Source organism: Ictidomys tridecemlineatus, chromosome 1 (assembly GCF_052094955.1).
Source record: "Ictidomys tridecemlineatus isolate mIctTri1 chromosome 1, mIctTri1.hap1, whole genome shotgun sequence".
Classification (NCBI taxonomy): domain Eukaryota; kingdom Metazoa; phylum Chordata; class Mammalia; order Rodentia; family Sciuridae; genus Ictidomys; species Ictidomys tridecemlineatus.
The window spans coordinates 213,402,572-213,429,236 of NC_135477.1; the positions used below are offsets into that span (position 1 = coordinate 213,402,572).

The following is a 26,665-nucleotide window of genomic DNA, read 5'->3' on the forward strand; positions in this document are numbered from 1 at the left end:
AGGATGTTGTAATAATGATCTGGGACTCTGCTGTCAATATAGCCTCATGTGGTTATTTAAGTTCATTTTATGTGGCTAATGTACCAGATGGTAAAGATATAGAAAGAACATTTCTATCATCACAGAAACATCTCTTGGACGATACTGGTCTAGAAGATATCCATAGTTTTTCATAGAAATTTTGAAAGCCTAATGAGGAAAAGTTTCTGAGCTTTGCATGCTCAAGAACAATAAGGCATTCTTTTGTTATACAAGACCAGAGAAGCTGTGTTCAGTACATTTTGAAAGGCTGGTGTTCTACCTACAGAAATCTTACACACTGCAGCAGATATATACAGAGGAGCTGTCTTGGTTATTCCTTTTTTCTGTTGAATTCCTTTATAAAACCATGTCTGTGTTCTTAAAATAGAAATCACATTTATGGACTTAAAAATAAGTCTTTAAAAACATTTGTAATTTGCCAAATCAAGTGTTATTTCTACATGTTTGGGTGGTAAGTAGTAGGTAGAACCAGAGAACTGGTTGGTTTTATTCATTTTAGAGACTTTAGGAAATTTATCAAGCAAAGGGTTTTTGTTATGGTATCCCTTAAAATACAGAAAATACTTACTGCACAGATTATATAATTTGATTTTTGTTATGTTTTATAAGGAATAGTATGTTGTATCTCCAGAAAATCCTCCAAAAGGCATGGGTTGATTTCTAAGAGACTTAAGAACATGCTAGCTCTCATAAATTTATAAGACAATTTCCCCTAACATTTACCTATCCAATACCATGTGTTATAAAAATATTTGCTTATATCAAAGAAGTTGTGAAATGTAGTGATATGACATAAATTTCTCACTGTTCCTCACTGAGATATTTGTTTATCTGTATTGTCAATACATTCTTATTTCTCCTGAAGAATTAGTATAATTCCATGTAATGCAGAAATATCTTAATTAGAAAGAAAAGTAAACTTATGCACATGAATATCAATCAAAACCTTAGAGTTGAATAAATTTAATGACTAAAATGCAGCTGTGTCTTGCTTTGTGAGTGGCAAATATTTGAAAATCAACATTACGAACTATTGTTTAAAATTCATTTTTATTGCTCTCCAGTGAGCTTTGAAAACAGGATTTTTATTTAATAAGCAATATTAATTTGTATTGTATCCACTTCTTTTTCTTGAATTTTATCTTCAGCTTCATAGAATGTTTCATTTGTAGAATTTGATGCTGCATTTGAATTGAGGGCTTTGGTTTTTCTATTTAGGTTGCCTGTAAACACAAAAAAAATGAAATATTTGAAATTATAACATTAAAAATTTTGGCCTAACATTTGTGCTAAAAAAAAAAAATTGTAGCAGTGTTCTAAGCATGATGTCCTGAAAATACTATGTTTGAATTAAGAAAGAGTCATTTCAAAGTTGATTTTAAATCATTCCTCTAAAAGTTAAGTAAAGGAAATATTCAGTCACAGGAGTAAAAATTTAATTCCATGCTTACCTTTTTCCTTCATGCTTCTATAATGAAACTACACATTTGATAAGGAGGGAAAAATTTCTGGGTTGCTCCATCAAAGTACCTGTCCCTGTCCTATGCATAAACTGAATAATTACTTTTAAATCAATAATTATAATTTGCAACAGTATTACGTCTTTGGATCATAATCAGCTTTGATGTGAATGAGTCAAAAATGAGCAAGATAGAGGAATATGGATCTTTGCTAATCAGAAGTTTGATGAACATAACAAAGAAATGGATCATTATTCAATGAACAGTGTTATAAAAGTTGAATGTGGAAATAATGAATGTATGTTTTACCAATACATAAAATTTTAGATAATTAAATAATACATAAATGTGTAAGATGCAGTGGAACAAAATCACAGACATCACTAATGGCTTCCCTGTTGCTACATTATCAGTTTAGTTCATCCTCATTTGACCTATTGGCACCATTTGACACAGCTCAGTTGGCTTCCAGGATGCCCTTTCTTTGAGCACCTGTTACCTATGTCAAACTATGTTCCTTTGATGACCTGCACTAGAGGTGCAGTGCTACACAATTCAGTTCACTTAGGACATGTTTGTTAAGTATCCTAGGCACTAAAATATAAGCAAACCCTATATCTAACCAGATGTGTGTGTGTGTGTGTGTGTGTGAGAGAGAGAGAGAGAGAGTGTGTGTGTGTGTATACACAATCACCAGGGATTTAACTCAGGGGCACTTGACCACTAAGCCACAGCCTCATTTTGTATTTTATTTAAAGACAAGATCTCACTGAGTTGTTTAGCACCTTGCCGATGCTGAGGCTGGCTTTGAACTCGCGATCCTCATGTCTCAGCCTACAAAGGCACTGGACTACAGGCATGTGCCACCACACTCAGCTTTATTGATTATACTTTTGAGATACATCTGTTACTGCTTCTCACTACCTTTACTACCACCCTTATTCTCTTTTCAGCACAATGCTCTGGGTAATCCTTTAAGAGATAAGGCAGGGGCTGGGGTTGTGGCTCAGTGGTAGAGCACTCACCTAGCTGGTGCAAGGCACTGGGTTCAATCCTCAGCACCACATAAAAATAAAGGTATAAAAAAATTTTTTTTTAAATAAATAAGTTATGTCTTCTCAGAACTCTCCATTTCTCCTGCTTATTCACAAAGTCCCCATGATCTCATACACATACTACCAACTCCCCAACTTTGTCTTTTTCTACTCACTACCTAGTTTACTAACCATTTTGATCAAAAATTTCAGGCATGTTCCAGCCATAGAACCTTTGTATTGACTTCACTGTATCAAGTAGCTTTTCCCCAAGCCAATTTGCACAATAACGCCTTTGATTTCAAGTCCTGACCCAGAAGTTAGAACCTAAACATTTGAAAATTGCAGCCTATATTCCCTCCATCTCCAATCTTCTCTGCCCTTCATTTCCCAAAACACTTATTTTCTAATATAGCTTACTGATTTATTGTTTTATTATATACTGTCTCTCACTACTTAAAATGTAACATGCCAAGGGATGTTTAGCTATTTTGTTCATTCCTATATCTCAACAACATTCATGTCTAGAAAAATGCATGTAGCTGGTGTTCAACAAATTTAGTTTAAGTGAAATTAAAAGATTGAAAGTTCACAATAATAAAAACTTTAAAATTGTGGGTGGCAAAAGACAAAATAGAAAACCAACTAGGAAACATTGTTTAGAACAAATGATGCAAGTCTGATACACTAACTCTTACATGTGAATACATAAAACAGTAGTGGATAAAGAAACAGATAATATATGATGGCTCCTAAACATGAAAAACTTGCAATCTTGCTAATTAAAATAGTAAATTTAAAAGGTAAGATGATTTTTCATCTTTCAATTGGGCACAGATTTTTAAAAAGTAAATCTTGATGAAAGGTATAGCATGATGAGAGTGTAAATCTATACATCTGAAATCTGAAATGCTCCTATCCTGTGATCCAGTTTCATATGAAATTCCCAAGACAAACTTTGAAAATTAGATTAAAAAGTTCTATATATGCACAAAGATGTTCACTAATTATTTTCAATTTTTTAAAAACAGCACCTTAAATTTCCAATAGGGGGTTTTTAGCTAAAGGACCATGCATGAGGTCTTATGCAGCCATTTACTTTTAAAAGGTGGCTTCCAAGAAAATGATCAAAGCACAGTGTCAACTGAGAAAGTATGCATCATTATCAACAATATCATAGCAGTCGACATTTAGACTCACAAAGCACCAAGAGCTGACAGCTTAAAACTCTTCAGGGTCATATCTAAACTTGGTTTGGCAATAGATCTGGCCCTGCTTACTTCTCCTGGCTCAGCCTCCCCACTGCCATTCTTATACTTGGCATTTCAGTATACACAAGTATTTCCTTGCACTTGCCTGGCATGTAGGCGCAATCTATCTACCTAACTCTCCCCACCACCTTCAGCATTCTAGTGTCCCTTATTCTCCAGCAACCAGACTTTAGAAAATCTGTCCAGACTGGCCTAAGAGGAAGTCCAATGGACAACACTCCCTATTCTATTAGGTAAGCCACTACTATATTCTCCCCCAAGCTCTTGCCCCTTACTGGGGATTGCACCGGAGCGCTTAACCACTGAGACCCTTCTATTTTTTATTTTGAGACAGGGTCTCACTAAGTTGCTTAGAGCCTCACTAAGTCACTGAGGTTGGCCTGGAATTTGTCATACTCCTGTATCAGCCTCCAGAGCTGTTGGGATTGCAGGCATATACCAACATGCAGGGCTCAACTAGCCTTTTTTCAATTGTTTTTCTTTGGGTAAGTCTAAACCTCACTTTAGGTATGTTAATACTTCCTGGCTCTGCTCATTTCAAAACACCTGGTTTCTGTAAGTAAACTGCTTTTTGTAAGTAAAAAATACTTTCCTATAAGTAAACAACTTTCTAGGGTCAATCAGGATTCCCCCACTCTGGGGCAAGTCTATGGTTCATCACTCAAAGGGCAATATTATTATTTACAAATTTTGAAGGATGATGTCTCACTGCAGCTCTCAGATTCAGTCCATAGATCTGAAACATGAGTATAGATCTCTGGGATGGGTATTTAAAATATTGTAAATTTAATATCCAGAGTCTAGAGTAGTATGCTATATGGTTTTATTACATTATTTCTGAACTTTTTTGGTGGTAAAATGTTATTTAATGTTCTACTTCCAAACATCCATCATAATGTCTAACCAATAATTTTAGATTTTTTTAAAGCTAATTTTTTATTAGCTTTATCCTGAGAAATAGCCCTTTGCCCAATAACAAGCTTTTTAAAATAAATGTAGTAGGGAAAGCTGGCATGAAACTTAGGAACTGGAAAATTCTTGGCTTTTTTCTTTTTAACAAAGTAGACTGAAACATACATTAGATTCAAATTTAGTAACTAAACTCTTAAGAGTGGAATATATTCTACATAGTGGTCCTTGAAATTATTTATCATAATATTTGAAAACCAAAGTGAACCTTTTCACCAAGATGGTGCCAAAAGAGAAGCTGGAAGCTACTGCCCTTTCCCAAAGCCAAAGCAAAGGTCTTGAAGGCCAAAAAGGCAAAAGTTATCCTTAGTGTCTCTCTCTCTCTCCCTCGCTCTCTCTCTCTCTCTCTCTCTCACACACACACACACACACACACACACACACACACCACACATACCACACAAAGATACATCACTCACCTTCTAGTGGCCAAAACAACTGCAGATGTGGAGGCTATCCAAATACCTTATCTTGGCAGAAAGAAGCTTGACCACTGTGCCATCAAGTTCCCCAGCCCGTGAGTGGCTGATGAAGAAGGTGAAGACAACTAGCAACAGCTCAAATAGGTTGTCAAGAAGCTCTGTGACTGATGTGGCCAAGACCAACACCCTGGTCGGGCCTGGTGGAGACAAGAAGGCCTATGTCCCACTGCCTCCTGATGCTTTGAATCTTTCCAACAAAACTGGGATGATCTAAACAGAATCCAGCTGGCTAATTCTAAATATCCACTTTTTCACTATTATTTTAAAAAGAAAAAGACATGAATTAAGATATTTATGGGATATTTTTTACTTGCTTAGCATTGTTTTTACTCTTCAGTGTCATCGCAGGTAAGGATAAAGAATACAACATCTAAATTAGTGTCATACTATCTATGTAGCCTTTGTATCTTATTCTAGCATTTGTTTCAACATCTAAATTTTTAATCTTTTGAAATTCCTGAAAGCCTGAAAAAATGTAGTGTTTCTTAAATCAATTCCTTCATTTTTCCTAAGCTTTTTATATATACTTAAATTCATAATATTTTCATCAGACTTCCAAGTGTTTTTTCCTACTTTGTCAAATCCAGGTTTTTGTCATCACTATTATTTAATGGGAAAAAACCTGAGCATAACTTCCTAACCTTGTTATTTGGGGTTTCTCTTACAGTTGTCTCCATTCTAACAGCTCTTGTCTCCACTATGTATTTCTCTAACAACTGAAGGAATTTCTTGAACCATCTACTGCCCTGTGAGGTTTAAAGGTTTTCAAAATACATTCCAGTATTATCAATTTTCCTTCATCTAGTTCTTATAAAGACTCTCATTCTCCAATCCCACTTCCTTATTTACGTGGCTACTGGATCCTTCCAGTATCAGGTACAAAGATAATTTCTTGTTTGGCTTCTTAGGCCAAAGCAGTTCTCCCAGCAAAACCAATTTGCTATGCAAATAAGAAAATACTTCTTAAATAAACATTCAAACATTTTTAGTGTTCACTCTTTTCCTGTAGTTCATAAAAATACTAAAATGCTTTCAATGAATATCCCACCCCCAATAATTTAGAATAATTCAATATACAGAAAAACAACTTCAATGAATGGAGCTGAGGTAATAACAGACTTCAGCCAACATCTCTTTGGGATAATTTTAAAAGAAAAAAAAAAGGAAGCATCTCAGTGACCTCTGTTTTTCAGAGTTTTCCTTTTATAAACTAGAAATGAATTTCTTAACCAACAAAGTAGGGATAGAAGAAGCTGCCTCTTTTCTGTTAAAAAGTTACAAAATAGATTTGATTTTAAATAAGAAATCTATAAAATCGCTGAACTCCTAAGGGATTTGTTACACATAAAGAGTTCCTCTGATTTAATTCCTCCATTTCTTTAGTTGAGTGCAAATCACTAAAACCCAGCATCTCACTTCTTCCTTAGATTGTCACTTTCCTCTTTGTGTACCTTCATTTCTATTGCAATTCTTTTTTTTGTTTTGTTTTGTTTTGCTTTTTGAGGGGCAGGGTCTGGTTATCATATGTAAATCTCAACCTTCTTTAATCCAATGCTTCCTAGACTGGCATTTAAATTAAAGACTTGGCAGTATGGAGATTCCTCAGAAAACTTGGAATGGAACCACCATTTGACCCAGTTATCCCACTCCTCAATATATACACAAAGGACTTAAAATCAGCATACTACATGTGATGTGACTACAGCAGTTCAATTCACAATAGCTAATAAGCTATGGAACCAACCTAGGTGCCCTTCAACAGATGAATGGATAAAGAAAAGGTGGTATATATACATAACAGAATATTACTCAACATGAAGAAGAATGAAATTATGGCATTAGCCAGTAAATGAATGGAACTGGTAATTATCATGCTAAGTGAAATAAGCCAATCCCCAAAAACCAAAGGCTGAATGTTCTCTCTGATATGTGGATATTGATGCACAGTAAGGGTATGGGAGGGAAGAATAGAAGTTGAATTAGACAAAGGGCAATGAAGGGAAAGGAGAGGGAATGGGAATAGAAGACAGTAGAATGAACTGGACATAACTTTCCTATGTTCATATATGAATACACAACCAATGAAGCTCCACATCATGTACAACCACAAGACTGGCATCCTAATTAGAATAAGTTATATTCCATGTATGTGTAATATGTCAAAATACACTCTACTGACATGTATAATTAAAAAGAACAAATTTTAAACATTAATTAATTAATTAAAGCTTTGGCCTCTGTCAAAATTTAAATTCAGTTTGTCAGCCACAATCTTTCTACCTGTCTTCATCACAGTTAGACCAACATACTTTTTATGTTAAAAGTTAAACTTTGCATTTATTTTCAGAGCAACTCCTCAGGGATCTGTTTATCCTACCATTCTCCTTGTGAACTCTGCTCTTGACTGCTATCTCAAAATATTTTTAAAATCTTGGGACCTCTGTAGGTGTTAATCTCTTCACTCTCAGGCAAAACTATATTAAGCTTTTCTGCTTTGTCTGGCAGAACCTCCTAACTTCTGGGTACCATGCTGAAATCTTATAGTAGCTACTAACCTAGCTGGTTCACTTCTACAAACAGGCAATCTCAAAACTGCTCCCTAAAAGAATTTCGGTTTTGGCTTTTGTAATAAAACAGTTTCCTTTGATTTTTTTTTTTTTGAGAGAGAGAGAGAGTGAGAATTTTTTAATATTTATTTTTTAGTTTTCGGTGGACATAACCTCATTATTTTATTTTTATGTGGTGCTGAGGAGCGAATCCAGTGCCCCGCGCATGCCAGGCAAGTACACTACCGCTTGAGCCACATGCCCAGCCTGATTTTTTAAATTTATTTAATTAATTTATTTATTTTAATTAGGTATATATGACAACAAAATGCATATTGATTCATTTTGCAGTCCCACTCCAACTTCATCCATTTACCTGCAAATGCCGTCATTTTATTCTCTTTTAATGTGAGTAACATTCCATTGTGTATATCTACCACAGTTTCTTTATCCATTCATCTATTGAAGGGCATCTAAGTTGGTTCCACAGTTTAGCTATTGTGAATTGAGCTACTATGAACATTGATGTAGCTACATTAGTATAGTAAGCTGATTTTAAGTCCTTTGGGTATAGACTAAGGAGTGGGATAGCTGGATCAAATAGTGGTTCCATTCCAAGTTTTCTAAGGAATATCCATACTGCTTTCCAGATTGGTTGCACCAATTTGCAGTCCCACCAGCAATGCCTTTTCCTCCACATCCTTGCTAAATCTTATTTTTCTCTGTATTCTTGATAACTGCCATTCTGACTGGAGTGAGATGAAATCTTAGAGTAGTTGTTTTTTTTAATTCTAATTTGTTATATATGACAGCAGAATGAAATTCAATTCATATTACACAAATAGAGCACAATTTTTCATGTCTCTGATTGTACACAAAGTAGCGTCACACCATTCACATAATCATACATGTACTTAGGTTAATGATGTCTGTCTCATTCCACCATCTTTCCCACCCTCATGCCTGTTCCTTCCCCTCCCACCCCTTTTCCTTATCTAAAGTTCCTATATTCCTCTCATGCTCCTCCCCATCCCCATTATAAATCAGCCTTCTTATATCAGAGAAGACATTCGGCATTTTGTTTTTTGGGATTGGCTTACTTCACTTAGCATTATATTCTCCAACTCTATCCATTTACCTGCAAATGCCATGATGTTATTCTCTTTTAATGCTGAGTAATATTCCATTGTGTATATATACCACATTTTCTTTATCCATTCATCTATTGAAGGGTATCTAGGTTGGTTCCACAATTTAGCTATTGTGAATTGTGCAGCTATAAACATTGATGTGACTGTGTCCCTGTAGTATGCTGATTTTAAGTCCTTTGGTTATAAACCGAGGATTGGATAGCTGGGTCAAATGGTGGTTCCATTCCCAGTTTTCCAAGGAATCTCCATACTGCTTTCCAGATTGGCTGCACCATTTTGCAGTCCCACCAGCAATGTATGAGTGTGGCCTTTTCCCAACATCCTCACCAACACTTATTGTTGTTTGTATCCTTCATAGCTGCCATTCTGACTGGAGTGAGATGAAATCTTTGAGTAGTTTTGATTTGCATTTCTCTAATTGGTAGAGATGTTGAACATTTTCTTATATATTTGTTGATTTAATGTGTATCTTCTTCTGAGAAGTGCCTGTTCAGTTCCTTAGCCCACTTATTGGTTGGGTTGTTTGGTTTTTTTTTTTTTTGTCTTAAATTTTTTGAGTTGTTCATATATCCTGGAGATTAGTGCTCTATCTGATGTGCATGTGGCAAAAATTTGCTCCCAAAATGTAGGCTCTCTCTTCAACTCATTGTTTCTTTTGCTGAGAGAAGCTTTTTAGTTTAATTCCATCCCTTTTATTAATTCTTGATTTTATTTCTTGCAATTTAGGAGTCCTGTTAAGGAATTTGGGGCCTAATCCAACGTAATGAAGATTTGGCCTACTTTTTCCTCTATTAGGTTCAGGGTCTTTGGTCTAATTCCTAGGTCCTTGATCTAATTTGAGTTGAGTTTTGTGCAGGGTGAGAGATTGAAGTTTATTTTCATTTTGTTGCATATGGATCTTCAGTTCTCCAAGCACCATTTGTTGAAGAGGCTATCTCTTCTCCAAAGTATGTTTTTGGCATCTTTGTCTAGTATGAGATAATAATATTTATGTGGGTTTGTCTCTGTGTCTCCTATCCTGTACCATTGGTCAACAGGTGTATTTTGGTGCCAATACCATGCTGTTTTTGTTACTATAGCTTTGTAGTATAGGTTAAGGTCTGGTATTGTGATGCCTCCTGCTTCACTCTTCTTGCTAAGGATTACTTTGGCTATTCTGGGTCTCTTATTTTTCAAAATGAATTTCATGATTGCTTTTTCTATTTCTATAAGGAATTACATTGGGATTTCAATTGGAATCGCATTTAATCTGTATAGCACTTTGAGTAGTGTGGCCATTTTGACAATATTAATTTTGCTTATCCAAGAGCATAGGAGATCTTTCCATCTTCTAAGGTCTTATTCAATTTCTTTCTTTAGTATTCTGTAGTTTTCATTCTAGAGGTCTTTCACCTTTTTTGTTAAGTTAATTCCCAAGTATTTTATTTTATTGAGGCTATTGTGAATGGGGTAGTATTTCTAATTTTTCTTTCAGAGGATTCATCACTGATGTATAGAAATTCATTTGATTTATGGGTATTGATTATATATCCTGCTACTTTGCTGAATTTATTAATTAATTCTAGAAGTTTTCTGGTGGAGTTTTTGGATCTTCTAAGGAGAGAATCATGTCATCAGCAAATAATGGTAGTTTGAGTTCTTTTTCTATTTGTATCCTTTAATTTCTTTTGTCTGTCTAATTGCTTTGGCTAGTGTTTCAAGGACTATGTTGAATGGAAATGATGAAAGAGGGCATCCCTGTCTTGTTCCAGTTTTTAGAGGGAATGCTTCCAATTTTTCTCTATTTAGAATGATGCTAGCCTTGTGTTTAGCATAGATAGCTTTTACAATGTTATGGTATGTTCCTACTATTCCTAGTTTTTCTAGTTTTTTTTAACATGAATTGGTGATGTATTTTGTCAAATGTTTCTCTGCATCAATTGATATAGTCAATTATCTTTAAGTCTATTGATGTGATCAATTATATTTATTGATTTCTGTATGCTGAACCAAATTTGCATCTCTGGAATGAACCCCATTTGATCATGGTGCACTATTTTTCTAATATGTTTTTGTATGTGATTTGCCAGAATTTTATTGGGAATTTTTGCATCAATGTTCATCAGGGATGGTGGTCTGAAATTTTCTTTCCTTGATGTGTCTCTGCCTGATTTTGGTATCAGGATGATACTAGCTTCATCAAATGAGTTTGAAAGGGTTCCTTCCTTTTCTATTTCATGGAATAATTTGAGGAGAATTGGTATTAATTCTTCCTGCAGGTCTTGTAGAACTCAGCTGTGAATCCATCTGGTCCTGGCTTTTCTTGGTTGGCAGGCTTTGGATGGTACCTTCTATTTTCTTGCTTGAAATTTATCTGTTTAAATTGTGCATGAGAATTTATGGGATTGAATTGGAGTTAAAGTGAAGTGCATAAAACTTGCCATGTGGTCTATCAGTCTACTCATGTCTCCATTGTTCAGAGCCCTGTCTTTCCCTTGATGTGTATGATATTTCATATAAAGACAGCTTAAAAATCATCAGGAAAATTAGACTCTTAGACTTGCATATTTGCTCCACCCACTCATCAATGAGTAGAGACAGATCTATGCAGAATTTTTCCCCCTATTCTACTTTTTCCCAGAGTTGGTCATTTGTTTTTTCATTTTCTGCTTTGTTAAATTTTTCCAACCCTTGATATTAACATGGCTTACAAGAAAATTTAACAGATATTTTAAATTCTTTAAAATGAATATTTCACAGCATTTTTATATTTTGCTTGATAGTTCCAACATGAGCTAGAACCACCTGCCTGTGTACCCTGAGAAGGCATTCAGCTCTCAAAATGCTAAAGGTAGCAGAAGCTCTGCTGCTACTTTCTAGGAACAAAATCAGTCATAGGAGTTCCAGGCTTGTTATTTTAAGTTGAAAGTTCCTTTTAGGGAGATATGGGTGGCTTTTTATGCCATTGAGTACAAATTTTCCCATTTCCTATGAAAAATGCAATGGTTCTTTAAAAGTCTTGCTGGAACAAAAAGTGATATTACTAAATATTTTTGACAGTCTAATTAATAAGTGTTTTGAGTGGAAGTTTGTTTGTCTTTTTTTCTTCCTTTTCTTTTTCTCTTTTTTTTGTGGGGCGGGGGAGACTGTTAAGTCTATTTAGAAAAGTAAATTACCAAGTTTATCTATAAATTGAGGATAAACTCATTAAAATATCACTTTTTAAAATTTGGCAATCTGATTAAAAAGTTTATTTGGAAACTTGCACATTGTAAGAATAGCCAAGAACCTTTTTTTAAAAAGGAAAAGCATAATAGAAGAGAGGAGATGGTAGTCTTGCTTAACCACATATTAAACTACGTAACAACAATAATTTTAAAGTATATTACTAGCTTAAGAATAAGCAGACCAATCAATTTAACAGAACAAAAAGCCTAAAAACAAACCATAGTATACATAAAAACTTAGTTTATCGCAAATGACAATCTAAATTGTCACAAGAAAGATGGATTAGGCAATAAATATTTGAACAACTGGCACATTATTTGGAAAATAAAAGAAAGGCAGATATCTATCTATCTCACATTTTATACCAAAATGAAAGGATTATTAAAGATTTAAATGTGTAAAAAAGTTATAAATATTAAAATAAATGTAAGTAAAAATATTTATCTCTTATAGTGAGGGGAGAGCTTTCAAATTACAAACCAAAATGAGAAACCACAATAAGAGAAACTTCTATCACTGAAAAATTGTCACTACAAAACTAAAAGGGAAACAATTATAAAAAACACTCATAATGTGGATGAAAAAGAGTAAACACTTTTATAGAAAAAAAGGGTGAAAGATATGAGTAAACAATATACCACAAAATAAATGAAAAGATAAAAAATACTAATTAAATTTAAAATAAAACACTATTTCTCAATGAAATTAATATATATCTTTTAAAATAATAATCCTCAGTATCACAGAGGACATATGCAAACAAGTAAGTATGAAATGATAATTTTCTGGAGGGTAGTTGTTAACCTGTATCCAAAGCCTTTAATATATTTGTGCCCTCCCTCAACCAGGAATTCTACTCCTGGGGATTTATGCTAAGACAATTCATTAATGTCCACTGTATGTGTAATAGGGAAAAAAAAAGGAAACTAGTTCAAAGTCAATAATTCAATAAAATACATTACACTGAGACCTTGATTTCTAAATATCATTCCCAGCTAAAATGAACTAGGCTTCTTGGAGAAATGGCAGATTCCAGGACTGAAACAGGGAAAGTACAAAATGCCCTGGAGTATCTTGTGATAAAAGTAAAAAAAGAAAAAAAAAATGTTGGGCTCCTAAAATGATGAACAAATTTCAAAAGGACACAAGGTCCAATTTAATAAGAGTTCCACTGATCAAATCTTAGATAATGCATGGATCAGAGTAAACAGTAATAGAAATTGAGTATTTTAGAATGAAAAATTCGTGAGTCCACACCAATATTAATGAATAAAGGTAATGATGTGACTCGAATGCATGTGTCCCTCCAAAATTCATATTTTGACACTTAACCCCTAAATTCTAGTATTAAAAGGTGTATTTGCCATGAGAGTTCCATCCTCCTAGATGTAATAGTGCCCCTTATAAAACAGCTTAGGGAACCAGGTAGTTCCTTTTCCCCTCCCACTCCTTTCCCTGCCGTGTGAACACACAGGAACAGGCATCATCTTGGAAAGAGATGGCTGCCCTTGCCAGACACTGGATCTGGTGGCATCTTGATCCAAGACTTCCCAGCCTCAGGCCCTGTACAAATTAATTTCTGTTCTTTATAAATTACCCAGTCTAAAGTATTTTGTTATAGTAGCACAATTAGACTAAGATAGGCAAGAGAAGGAAAACTCTTCTTTGTAGTGAAATAACAACTAATAAACATAGAAGGAAAAAATTAGATTTAGAAAATCTCCATTTTAATCATCAATGACTGGGTGAAAGTTTGAAGAGAAACAGGATATTTTTGTACTCTCAGATTACCTTACCACAAATTACTTGGTAACCACAAAGAAAAAATAATAGTAACTTTACAATGGATTGATCCAACAATTACAAACTTAATCAAAGTAATCCAAGTTAATATCACTGATAATGGGACAAACCAATATCATGTGTCCCCTGTGATGCCATTAGACTATGACTTTTGTGATGTTCCTGTCAAAATTGATAATCTGTCTCTAATCATGATAAAACATCAGATAAACATAAATTGAGCAATATTACGTAAAATAGTTGTTTTTTTGTTTTTATTTTTTTTTTTAACTTCTCAAAAAAAATGTCAAGGTCAGGCTGGAGCTGGAGTTCAGTGGCAGAATGCTTGCCTGGCATGCATGAGAAACTTGGTCCAATCCTGAGCACCACATAAAAAATAACTAAATAAATAAACAAATAAAATAAAGGCATTCTGTTCATCTACAACTACAAAAAAAATTTTAAAGTCAAGATCGTGAGGCAAACAAAGCCTGAGGATTAAAGGAAACAAGAAAAATACAACTAATTTCAAAATGTAATTCTGGACTAGATCATAGATAAGAAAAAAATAGCTATGAAGGACATGGAAAAAAATCTGAATATAAACTCCAAATTAGACAGTGTTACTGCACCAGTGTTGTATTTCCAGACTTAGATTAATGTACAGTGATTATGTAAGAGAAAAATCTTTGTTCGTAGTAAATACACACTGACATATTTATCATTAAAAAGGCACATAGTTCAGAAAATAGAGTAACTATGATGAAATAAATGAGACAAAATATAAACAATTAGAAAACCCAGGAAAAGATATATGTTGGTGCTCTATACTTCTCTTGAAACTTTCCTGGAAGTATAAAAATACTTTAAATTTTTAAAAATCATGCTACATCATAAATGTAACAAAATGGATTAAAATGATGGCAAGTACATCCTGGGAACAAATTTTTATCCCTCACACATCAGATAGAGCTCTAATCTCTAGAGTATACAAAGAACTCAAAAAAGCTAAACACTCAAAAAACAAATAACCTAATCAACAAATGGGCCAAGGACCTGAACAGACACTTCTCAGAAGAGGACATACAATCAATTAACAAATATATAAAAAAAATGCTCATCATTACTAGTAGTCAGAGAAATGCAAATTAAAACTTCTCTAAGATATCATCTCACTCCAGTAAGAGTGTCAGCCATGATGAAGACAACAAGTGCTGGCGAGGATGCGGGGGAAAAAGGTACACTCATACACTGCTGGTGGGACTGCAAATTGGTGCAGCCAATTTGGAAAGCAGTATAGAGATTCCTTGGAAAGCTGGGAATGAAACCACCATTTAACCCAGCTATTCCTCTTCTCGGATTATACCCAAAGGACCTAAAAACAGCATACTACAGGGACACAGCCTCATCAATGTTTATAGCAGCACAATTCATAATAGCTAGACTGTGGAGACAACCTAGATGTCCTTCCATGGATGAATGGATTTTTAAAAATGTGGCATATATACACAATGGAATATTATTCAGCACTAAAAAATAATAAGATCATGGCATTTTCAGGGAAATGGATGGCATTAGAGCAGATTATGCTAAGTGAAGTTAGCCAATCCCCAAAAAACAAATACTGAATGTCTTCTCTGATATACGAGGGGTGACTCAAAATGGGGTAGGGAGGAAGAGCATGGAAAGAAGATTACCACTAAATAGGGAAGAGAGGTGGTAGGGAAAAAGAGGGAGAAGGGGAATTGCATGGATGGTGGAAGGAGACCCTCATCGTTATACAAAATACATGTATGAAAATGTGAGGAAAAAAAAAGAATAGCGTTACCTTAGATTAGGTAGAGAGAAGAGATGGGAGAGGAGGTGAGGGGATGCGGGATAGGAAGAAGAGTAGAATGAAACAGACATTATTATTACTGTGTGTATATATGTGACTGCATGACCAATGTGATTCTGCAACCTGTACACTCAGAAAAATGAGAAATTATTTCTCATCTGATTCAAATGTATGATATGTCAAGGTCATTGTACTGTCATGTGTAACTAATTAAAACAAATTTTAACAATCGATTAAATAAAAAAATAAAATAAATTGATGACAAGGTATTTATTGGCAAAAAAGATGTCAATATTTTATAGTGGAAGAGAACATAAGACCCATTTTCCAGGTTGTTACATGCATCTATCTATGCATAGATGCAAAGGGGGGAAAAGTCCATGAAGTTCAATTCACCACAGTGTTAATATCTCTCTCTCTGTGCTGGGATCATGAGTGACATTTATTTGTTTGTTTGAATGTATTTTCTATTTTTTTTACAATGAACATGAACTGAAAGAAAAGTTTTCTCAGGAAGCACGGGTATCTTCTAAGAAGAAGAAATTTAACAGACCATTCTAAGCCAATATTAGTCCTACTTTGATCACAGGCAGAATAAATGATTATGGGATCTTCCAGTTTACTTCTCAGTATTCCAAAAATAATTTATGTCTTTCTCCAAGACAATGTCTTGCTGCTAATTTATTTAACCCATTTTCATTTATATCAGTTGCTTTTACAAACAAAACCATCAAATACAGACTTGAGGTGTTCATTATTCCTACATGACTGTATTATTTTGTGTGGGTGTGTGTTCCAAGCAACTCTAGTAAAATCTGGTCTTCTAATTTTTATTTTTTTAAAAAACCTCTGCTTCTAAGGACACTTCTATTTGCTCCTTCTCCATCACCTCCACAATGCCAGGGTATCAATGGATAATCAAAGCCAGGGGATAAATATGCTTTATCTTCCTGGAGCAATTTTACACAGACATGGGAGGCAAAAGAAGTCATTTTCACAGTAAAGCAACCATCATATTATGCAGTCAAATTGAAAATTTCCACAAATTTTAAAAACAAAATAGGAAACTTCAAATTTTAAGCATATAAGGCTGGAAGCAGAGCTTTCCCCTCTAGAATTTCCACTCCTTAAGAGTTCTGGGGAGCTGAGTTCCTTTCTGATAAACCTTAAAGGAGTCACCAAAGGAAAAGTTTGAAATCTAGGACATTTGCCCCTCTGTTTGCTTATCTATTAGCCATCAATTCTTCCACAGCCTAGGAAATGAGCCCTCACCTCCAGGACTGCACGCTCACAAAAATGTCCTTTACAGAACCATCTTTTGCTCAGGAACTGAATATCCTATACAGAACAATCCACAAATCATGGTACTCAGTCAGTGGCATCTGAAATATATATAACCCAAAACACAAAAATAGGATAGTAGAATGAATCAGACATTATTACCCTATGTGCATATATGATTACACGACTGGTTTGATTTACATTATGTACAACTAAAAGATTAAGAAGTTGTACTCCATTTATGTACATGTCAAAATGCAGTCTCTTTTCATGTATAGTTAATTAGAACAAATGTTTAAATGTTAAGAAGAAAATGGCTATAGGACACAATTTAAAAGCCCACCAATTGCTTAGCAAAAGGTGCTCTGGACATAGTGAGCATTGAAAGTAGCCCAGTTGAAGTCTACAGTCCCTACCAGGGACAGACCTAATTCTTCCAGGTTCATTTAAAGCCTTAAACCGTATATACTAAAAATGAAATACAAGAGCTAGGCTGGGGCTCAGTGGCAGAGCGCTTGCCTAGTATGCATGAGACACTGTTTTCCATTCTCAATACCACACAAAAATAAACAAATAAAATAAAGGCATTCTGTCCATGTACAACTACAAAAAAAATTGTTTTTAAATGAAATATAATAGGAAAAAGATACACTGATGGGTATCTTTCTTACCCCTTATCTTAGACTTAAGATTAGACTAATTTAGACTATTGTAGGAAAAGAAAAAGTCCAGCGCCCTAAGTCAGTGTTAACATATGCAAAAGAGCACATTTCCATTTAAGCCATTTAAATTGCCCACAATAAAAAGAGTCTCAGTTATAAAAATTAATCTAAAATAATGGGAGATTGACCTTTCGGAATAGATAGGTTTGAAGGAAAGAGCCCTATCAGGTGAAACCAATTTTCCTGGGTGTAGTTTCCATGCTTGATTTGCTATACAAATATTTTATTGTGTTTTTAACCTTTAAGATATCTCTTAAATGAAGTAAGTCCCCTGACTTGTTTTCCCAATAGCTATAACAATGGCATCTTTAGCTAGGTGGGAGAATCACTAGAATGGAACATGCTATTTAACAAATTGTACAGCAATATTCAATTATCACTTCAAAGGGTCACTTCAAATATAAGCCATTTTCTCTCCCTATTCCAGTGGCATTTAGATTACTATTTTGTTTGGGGGTCTCCACTATATCTGATTTGGTTAAAATCAACCCAGAAGATCAAATCCATCCCGTTTTAAACCAACAGGAAGGCAGATCATAAAATCCCTGCTTTACCAATAGAAATGACTCAGAAAAAGGTGTACTGAATTAATTTACTGGTTTGATTACATATAATATATTTGAGAGGAGCAGAATGGGGATATTGCAACTGCAAGAAAGCAGCCTTATCTAACTTCATAGGAAAAACATTTACACACTGCCTTAGCTAAGCAGACTACAAGAGTTGAATCAACAAGCCAAAATAAAACAAAATGTGGGAGCAGTCCTTGATGTAAATCAGTAAAAATAATCAATTTTTATTCAGCACAATGTATTGTGCAAAGGAGGCACTCAATGAATGTTGGGTGACTATAACAGTGACAATACTTTGTCAGTATTTCTCAAAATATGCTCCTTTGATCACCTCCACTAGAAATGCAGTGTTACTCCTTTTGTTTAATTCAAGAAATGTGTGTTAAGTATTCTGGGCACTAGGGATATAATAGTGGGCAGATAAGGCAAAAAATCCTACTTTCTTAGAAACAGTTTTCTACTTGGAATAGAGAAAAGCCAGACAATTGATCAGCAAAATATAAAGTGTGTTAGTAGTCAATGCTTATGAGAAAAATAAAGCACAAAGTGGGTATGAAATATAGTAGGGATGGGGTGACCAGGGAAGTACTCTTGGGAAGGGGACTTTAGAGTAAAGATGGTGAAAGTAGAAAGTCATGTAGATAACTAAGGGCAGAGCATACTAAACAATGCTGATAGCATGTACAGAGTTTGAGTTCAGAATATCAAGGAATGACAAAGAGGTCAATGTGGCTTGGCAAAAGGAGATGGGAGAAACAAGGGTGCAGACCATGGAAGTCCTTGTAGGTCACAGTGTAGAGTTTCATTTATGTACAGAAATGGGGAGGTTAGGGTTTTGAGCAGAAGAGTGGCATGGTCTGACTTAGGTTGTTTTTTTCTTTTTTGGCTTTGCTGTTTTGTTTTTATTTATTTCATTTTTTTTTAATTGGTTGCTCAAAACATTACTTAGCTCTTGACTTAGGTTTTAACAGGCTTTCCTTGGCTTCTCTGTGGAGAGAAGAAAGCAGGTGAGGAAGGGCAGAAGCAGGAAGAGGAGCTACTTGTTTTAAAAGGCAGAGTTTGAAATTTCTGTTTTTAACAAGGCCCCTAAGTGATTCTTAGGCACAGTAAAATTTAAGAACTGAGACTTTATCTAAGCAATTGAAAAAAAACTTGATTTTACCATCTGATTATTTGAAAAATCACCATCCATTGCATCACTGTGCCTGTAGAGAAACTAGGTATAAATCATCTGGACTAAATTCAGCTACCAACCTATCAATTTGGTTACACAGTCTCCAACCAGTGTTTCAGGAAGAGAACTTCATAAGAATCTTAGCCCCCTATTCTGTGACACAGGACACCTTCTGAGAGAGGAGACTCCTCTCCTTCCTCTACAGAGAAGAAGATTAGAACTAATGGAATCACTCCATGGTGATGTACTTTATAAGGAAATATATTTATAAGGAAATATATTTATAATGAAAGGTATTCCTTAAGGGCAGATTCCATAAGCAGGATAACTTTCAGTGTTCAGCTAAAAATCATATGAGCAGGGCCTTTCTCCATTTTTTAAATAAAGATTTTCCTTTTCTTTTAAACAGAAGCAAGTAAGCACTGTGTGTCATTCTAAATATGTATATAGATTCTAAACTTATATTCTAATTTGTCATATTCTCTATGTATCCTAAATATATATATTCTATACTTTATATTCTAAATATATTCATGTCAAAATAGAATTCATGACTAGTTCTTTTTAATGCACTAATAAACACTTATTTTCATAAAATTTTAACAATTATTTCTGATTATCATAATGATGACAACTGTGATTAGTACAGCACTTTATAGTTGAGAGACTAATGAGATGCTACTCCATAAACCATACATAAAAATTTCTTTCTACTTTATAGTCACATTATACTCACATATACACACCTTATAAATTAACTAGCTTGTAATATATTCAATAACAGAGAAATAAAATTGTATTCTAATTTTGAAATTATTTTATATACCTATTTTTTATAGCTCCTCCAAATTTTGCACACAAGTAAATTCTTAACCACCCACGGACTAACCAATCTAAAGCAATACAACACTGAGAATCAACTATCAGATATTTTGTTCTTCTAATTACTTGACTTCATTGGCTTCATCAAAAAACAAAATTTAAAAATTTCAAGAGGCTTTACCTTAATAACTGAAAAAGACATAAATATGTTAAAGTGGATTTACTAGAACAACGATTTACTGTTCATGAGAACATTTATATCCTGCTGCTACTTTTCCTTGAGTACAATTTCCTTGAGGTATCTCATCATTAAGGTCTGATTCAGGGTAAATTTTACAAAGACACATAATAAACTATATTTTTAAAAAGCCATTCATTGTTAACAGTATGATAGGTTACCTAGGCACAGTTAGCATTTTGGATAGAGCACAGGTAATTGATTACAATTAATGGATGCTGATTACCTTCTTGAGCGGAAGAAGCCTCTAGGTGATGAAGTTTAAGGCCAGTGTCTAATCTTTGAGGTTTTGTATACAGAAATAAATAGCAAAGGACACAGACGCTGACGACAAAGGCAAGTAAAACAAGGGCAGCAATCCCCAATCCAATCAGAGCACCAATGCTGAGAAAAACAGAAAAACCATGTCACACAGGCTGGTATGCACACAAATTATGGAGCAGGGTTAAACAAGTTGGTTCACATTTTCGATCATTCATAACCAAATTATACCTTCACATAAACAGTAAATGACTGAAATCTGTACTTCACTTTTTTCTACCAACATGTTATTATTACATTTTCTCTACATGTTTTCAAGGCCCTTTTAAATGTATTTGTAAGTAGGGAAAACTGTGTGAATTCATGATATAGGTATAAGTTCACATGATCCCTAGATAACTTTAAAACATCTCAAACAAACCTCTCCACTTACCATCTTTTAGAAAGAAATATCAGGCTAACCAATAAAAGATGAATAGAAAATATATTTGCTTCTTGAAAGTCATGAAGTTTTATATTCCTAAATATGAAACATATATTTTATGTTTCATATTTAGGAACATTTTTATTTTATATATAGGAACATAAAACTTTTCTTTTGGAGACATATTTGAGATACCACTTATTGATATAAAAAAACCATAATTGTTATAAAAGATAAAAAGCTTTGAATGAAAGAAAAACAGTGTTCACAAACTGTTTATTCCATCTTCAGTCTGAATTTTTCCTGTCTAGAAGGGCCTAATACTATGCCCTCTAACACCTAGAAAAAAAAAAAAAGCTCTTGTACTTTTCTCCAAAAATGATATATATTCAATCGTATTTTCTCTTCAGTAAATTTGCAATGATTCCTTTTATGCAGTTACCCATAAAGCTAACCATTTCAAAAGTAATTTAGTCTTCATGAACCTGTGAACTTAGCTCTATTAAATTAAAATAGGAGCTTAAAAAAAGCATCATTTGAATGACTACCACTCAAACATATGCTTCTCAAACCGCATGTGTGTGTGCATATCTATAATTGGATTTTTAAAGTATTTTTTAGTTATAGATGGTCACAATACTTTTATTTTATTTATTTATTTTCATGTGGTGCTCACACATGCTAAGCAAGCACTCTACCACTGAGCCACAAACCCAGTCCCTACAATTGGATTTTAAGCTGCTCAAGAGCAGATATTTCAGTTGACTTTTTCATAGTGCTGTAAACACTTATTAAGTGCTTAGCTTATAGAACATATTCAAAAAATGAAAATAGGTAATAACTGACTGCTGACTGATCAATCTGTAGTAATATGGAACATACATCACTGAAAATTACCGTTTTCATTATCTTCTTGGCTTGCCTTAAGGCTTCTGCTGTCTCCCAGAGATTAGAGCCCTAACAAGCCTAACAAAAGGGAGGGAAGAGGGAATTTGATGAGAAATGCCAGAAGCTCATTGTTTTGGGATAAAGGAGAATAGTATTGAAGGAGAAAGGCTAAGGACACTCTACTTACTCTTGATTGAGGAGATAAATCATCCTTGCAAATAAGGAATCACCTTCTGAGCTACAACATGGAGTCAGACTTCCAGAGATTCTTGTGCTTGATTTATTAATATTGGCCCAGTTTCAATAGCCCTGCACCTAAGTGAAGACTGGATAATTTTATGGCTGAGGAAGTATAGAGTTATATATTTAAACTTGGGGATTGCCCTCATTTGGTGCACTTTCCTCTAAATGGATAGATTCTCTGTGTGTGGCAGCTCTTCATATTTGCACCAAAGCTGACTTGTACATTCTAAGTGTCAGGGTGGGTTAGAATCTCTCTGCTCTATACAAACACATGGAAATGTAATCCACTTAATATTATTTGGTGAACAAGTCCCACAGGAGATTAGACATCTATACAGATTCCTGAAATGAGAACCAGTTATTTAAAAAGTCTTCAAAGTGAGTAAGTGATTTAGTCCATTAAAAAGTAAAATTGTCAATTTAAATAAAGACAACATCTATTTTATGAACTTGTCATGTACACATTTTAAAAATAGGCCATGAAATTTGAAGGAAAGATAAAAAGAAAACATCCATTTCTGCTTTTTGGTATAAAAGCTGTTCTTCATAATCTTGAAAAATGTCTCAAGCTGAAAATGTCACAGCTCCAGGCTATAAAAGCATTGCTTTATGTATGCAAAACTCTAGTTTAAACTCTGGGTAGAGATGGAGCTGTAAGAGTCTCCTAAATATACATTTCAACAAATGCTTAAATCCATTTATGCATGGCCCTGTCCAATAGGCACTATCTTTCTGGGTCCTAGAGAAAGTATCAAAGGAAATCCTAAGAACTTAGGGATTTATAGGGTGAGAGAAAACAGGAGTGGGCTACACATGGGAAGAGAGAATGGTCCTTTCCTCACAGCACCAGGTAACAGTTGTTTTTTAAGCCCTCAGAGAACATTGGAAGCTGCTTTCACATTATTGTAGCAATGTTCCTACTAAGCGATTGCAGATACCCTGTGGGAACTACCACTGTGTGAGTCTCTCTCCAGCAAATGCAGAATCTCAATACAAGGGCTAGTGACTTCTGGATTATTTTTCACAGTTGAACTATTTTAAATTAGAAGTGAAAAGCAAAGACTAGGAGGGAAATGAAGCTCTAATAAATTTACCTCCCCATTGTGTTCTCAGAGCTCAATAACTCACAAGAACTCCAGGTTTAACATTGCCAGCTGATGCCGGCAAAGTAATTTTTCTGTTTCTCAGGAACTGAGTTGTACTGCCCATTATGCCAGTGCTGAATGAAGCCCCCGCAAGTCGTTCACTCTTTTGTTTCCTCATGAATCTTAGAAAGGTTTTATATTTTCTGCTGCTTGTCACTTTTGGGACTATTTAGGGATCTGAGAATCTCAGGCATAGTTTCCAATTGAGTTTGACTTAGGCGTTGCCAGTCTTTGTTAGAAATGCTCTGCTGTTATTAACACCTTCAAAGACTCAGAGATGGATTACTGCTATTTTCCAAAAGGCCAAGTAATATGCCAGTGCCATACAGATTTTTTTCTCAAGTAAGCTAAGCATAAGCTGGCATTTTCTGCTGTTTTGCCTCACTCCAGTACATCTTTGTGAGTACAACTTGTAAGCAGGCACTCCTTTTGAGAGTTTTTCAAAATTTTCAAAACAGAAAAAAATTATTTTATTATTTCAAGAAATAACGTTTAGTCATCTATTGTGGACTCAGGATCATGCTATGAGACTGGGAGAAATAATACTGTAACTCTTCCTAGCAGACAGAATCTCTCTCTCTCTCTCTCTCTCTCTCTCTCTCTCTCTCTCTCTCTCTCTCTCTCCCCCCCTCCCTACACACACACACCCCTCCCTCCAGACCTCCTTGCCCATACATTAATTAAATTAACTAATTAGTTTGAAAGAAACAGTTCAAGGTGGGAGGGGATTCTTTCCTACAATCTTGGAACCTCATTACTCTCCAGGCAAAATCAAAGAATCAAATTCAATTTCAAACTTTTAGAATGGGGACACTGCCCAATGAAAACGTCTGTGTAAATACTAGTCGAAATAAGTAAAATTCCCATCATAGGAAAAACAAGACTGCCTCGAAAGGCTCTTCACTTTTCTGCAATGGTCAAATGACTTAGGTGTTGGGGAAAAAGGGTGCCCTTGGAGGGTTACTCAGCGGGTGTAATCAGAGCAAGGAAAGGCTCTACCTTTCCCTGGGAATCTCTTCAATTTGGTTTGCAAGGTCAGTATCAGATCCTCTGAAAAGAGCAAGTTATGAAGCCCAGTCGCCTTCCTACACACACACACACACACACACACACACACACACACACACACACACACACACCTTTTTTTTTTAACGTTTGAAGGAACAAAACCAATTCTTCATCGCCCTCCAAAGAGACTATAAATATTCTGGTTCTTGGTTAACCCATTAAAAGGAGACCCACAGGTGACTCCTTTGTGTTTAAATGAATCAAATGAACAAATCAAAGAGGAATTAAAACCTTCACCCTAACTTATCTATTTGACCTCTCCTCCTATCCAAGACCGGACCCTGGCCAGAGGTCCCGCAAGGCAGACAGGACACCGAGCCTGGTCAGTCCTGGCGGGTCTCGGGTGCGCCCGGGACCCAGAGTCCGCCCTCCTCGGCTCCTGGCTCCTGGCGGAGTTCTGAGCCCCCGGCGAGGTTTCTCTCCTGGGCCTCGCAAACCCTTTGGAGGCTCCGCATGCTTCCAAGGGACCTGACCAGGACCGGTCCAGGTGAACTGCCCTGCCCTGCCCAGCCCAGCCCAGCCCACCTGAGGCTCCACATGTAGCTGTGCTTGTAGGGGAAGTAGCTGCCCGGCTCGCTGCAGCAGTACTTGAGGTCCGCGAAGCCGCAGCAGTAGAGAAGCGCGGCCCCCTCGCCGCGCCGGGGGCACTGGAAGGACTCCACGAAGGTATGGTTGAGGCTGTAGTAGCCGGAGCACAGCCGGCTGGTCTCACTCATCGCGGGCGACTGTCTGCACCGCCAAGCGATGCGCCCTCGGAGGGACTGAGCGCGTGCTGTCCCTGGCGCCCGCGGGCCCCTCCGCCCAGCTGGTCTCTTCTGATCTGGGGTCTAGCTGCCTGGATGCTCAGCCTCCGCGCGCCCCTTCTGCTCTCTTTCGGTCCACGCGCTTTACTTTCGCCTCAGCCTCTCGCTACTGAGTGGTCCTTTTATCTGCCGGTCTCAGCTCTAGACCTCTTCTTCGCCTGCTCCTTTCGACTCTTGTTGTGCTCTGCTGCTTCCCCTCTACTTTCCCTCACTCCATCAAGAGCCTGGAGCTCTCATAGGAAGAAAAAGTGGGAGAGTTGAACATGTTTGCAATCTGGGCAGATGCTGCTGAAGTCGCAGTTCTGTTTGCCCAGGGACTGGGCAGATGGATTTGGGCAAATAGAGCTGAGCATTTGCCTCCAGGGCCATTGACTCCAGGAGTGGGGGAATGGATCAAATAAAAGGCAGCTGAACTGCTAGTGAGGGTGGTGGGTGATTTCCTTCTTTGAAAAGTACACGTGAAATATTTAAAACCTGCTGATTTTAAAGTCAAACACAAGAAAAAAAATTCTCCAAAAACTAGCCTTGAGGGGCTAGGGTTGTGGCTCAGTGATAGAGCCCTCGCCTCCCACGTGCGAGGTCCTGTTCCATCCTCAGCACCACATAAAAATAAATAAGTGAAATAAAGATGTTGTGTCCAACTACAACTCAAAAATAAAATATTTTTTTAAAAAAACTAGCCATGTGTTTTAAAAACATAATACTGTTGCTCTTTTTCCAGATAAACAACATGAAAAGGAAGGAAGAGATGGAGATAAAGAAAATTAAAAATTTTTCCCTCCATTTTTTATTGATACATTATAGTATACATAATGTTGGGATTCATTGTTACATATTCATACATGCACACAAAGTCACAATATAATTTGCTCATTCCCCAGCATTTCCCTTTCCCTCCCCTCCTTGCTCCCTTTTGTCTCAGAAAGCAAGAACTTTCCACAAAGGGTGGCAGAAAAGGAGAGAGACAGAGGAAATAGGAAGAACAAGACCTTCTTCAGTCAGTGTTGAAGGGTTGCAGAAAGGGCTCTTGTCCCCTTCCTGCTTGGTATTCTCATTTTCCTAATTGTCTTATTCACAGTCTTTTAAAATAATAGCGAATCCGTGCTTCCTTAAAATGTCAAATGATACATAGGGGTATGTAGAAGAAAATAATAATAGCCTTATGATGGGAGGGCAGGAGGTGCTAACACTCAGAGTTTATAGATAGAGCATTGTTTCCTTCTCCTCTTCTTTGCTTCCTTCC

General features: G+C 35.8%; 1 protein-coding gene across 1 annotated transcript; it reads right to left on the bottom strand.

Annotated features, from left to right (window-relative positions):
• Positions 1–1,073: 1,073 nt before the first annotated feature.
• Shisal2b (shisa like 2B) lies at positions 1,074–25,780 on the bottom strand. Its single transcript, XM_005319573.4, has 3 exons — positions 25,145–25,780; positions 20,817–20,974; positions 1,074–1,265 (listed from the first exon to the last, which is right to left on the bottom strand). The coding sequence occupies exons 1-3, from the start codon at positions 25,333–25,335 to the stop codon at positions 1,132–1,134; spliced, it is 483 nt and encodes a 160-aa protein (XP_005319630.1). The 5' UTR covers positions 25,336–25,780; the 3' UTR covers positions 1,074–1,131.
• Between the last annotated feature and the right edge of the window lie 885 nt (positions 25,781–26,665).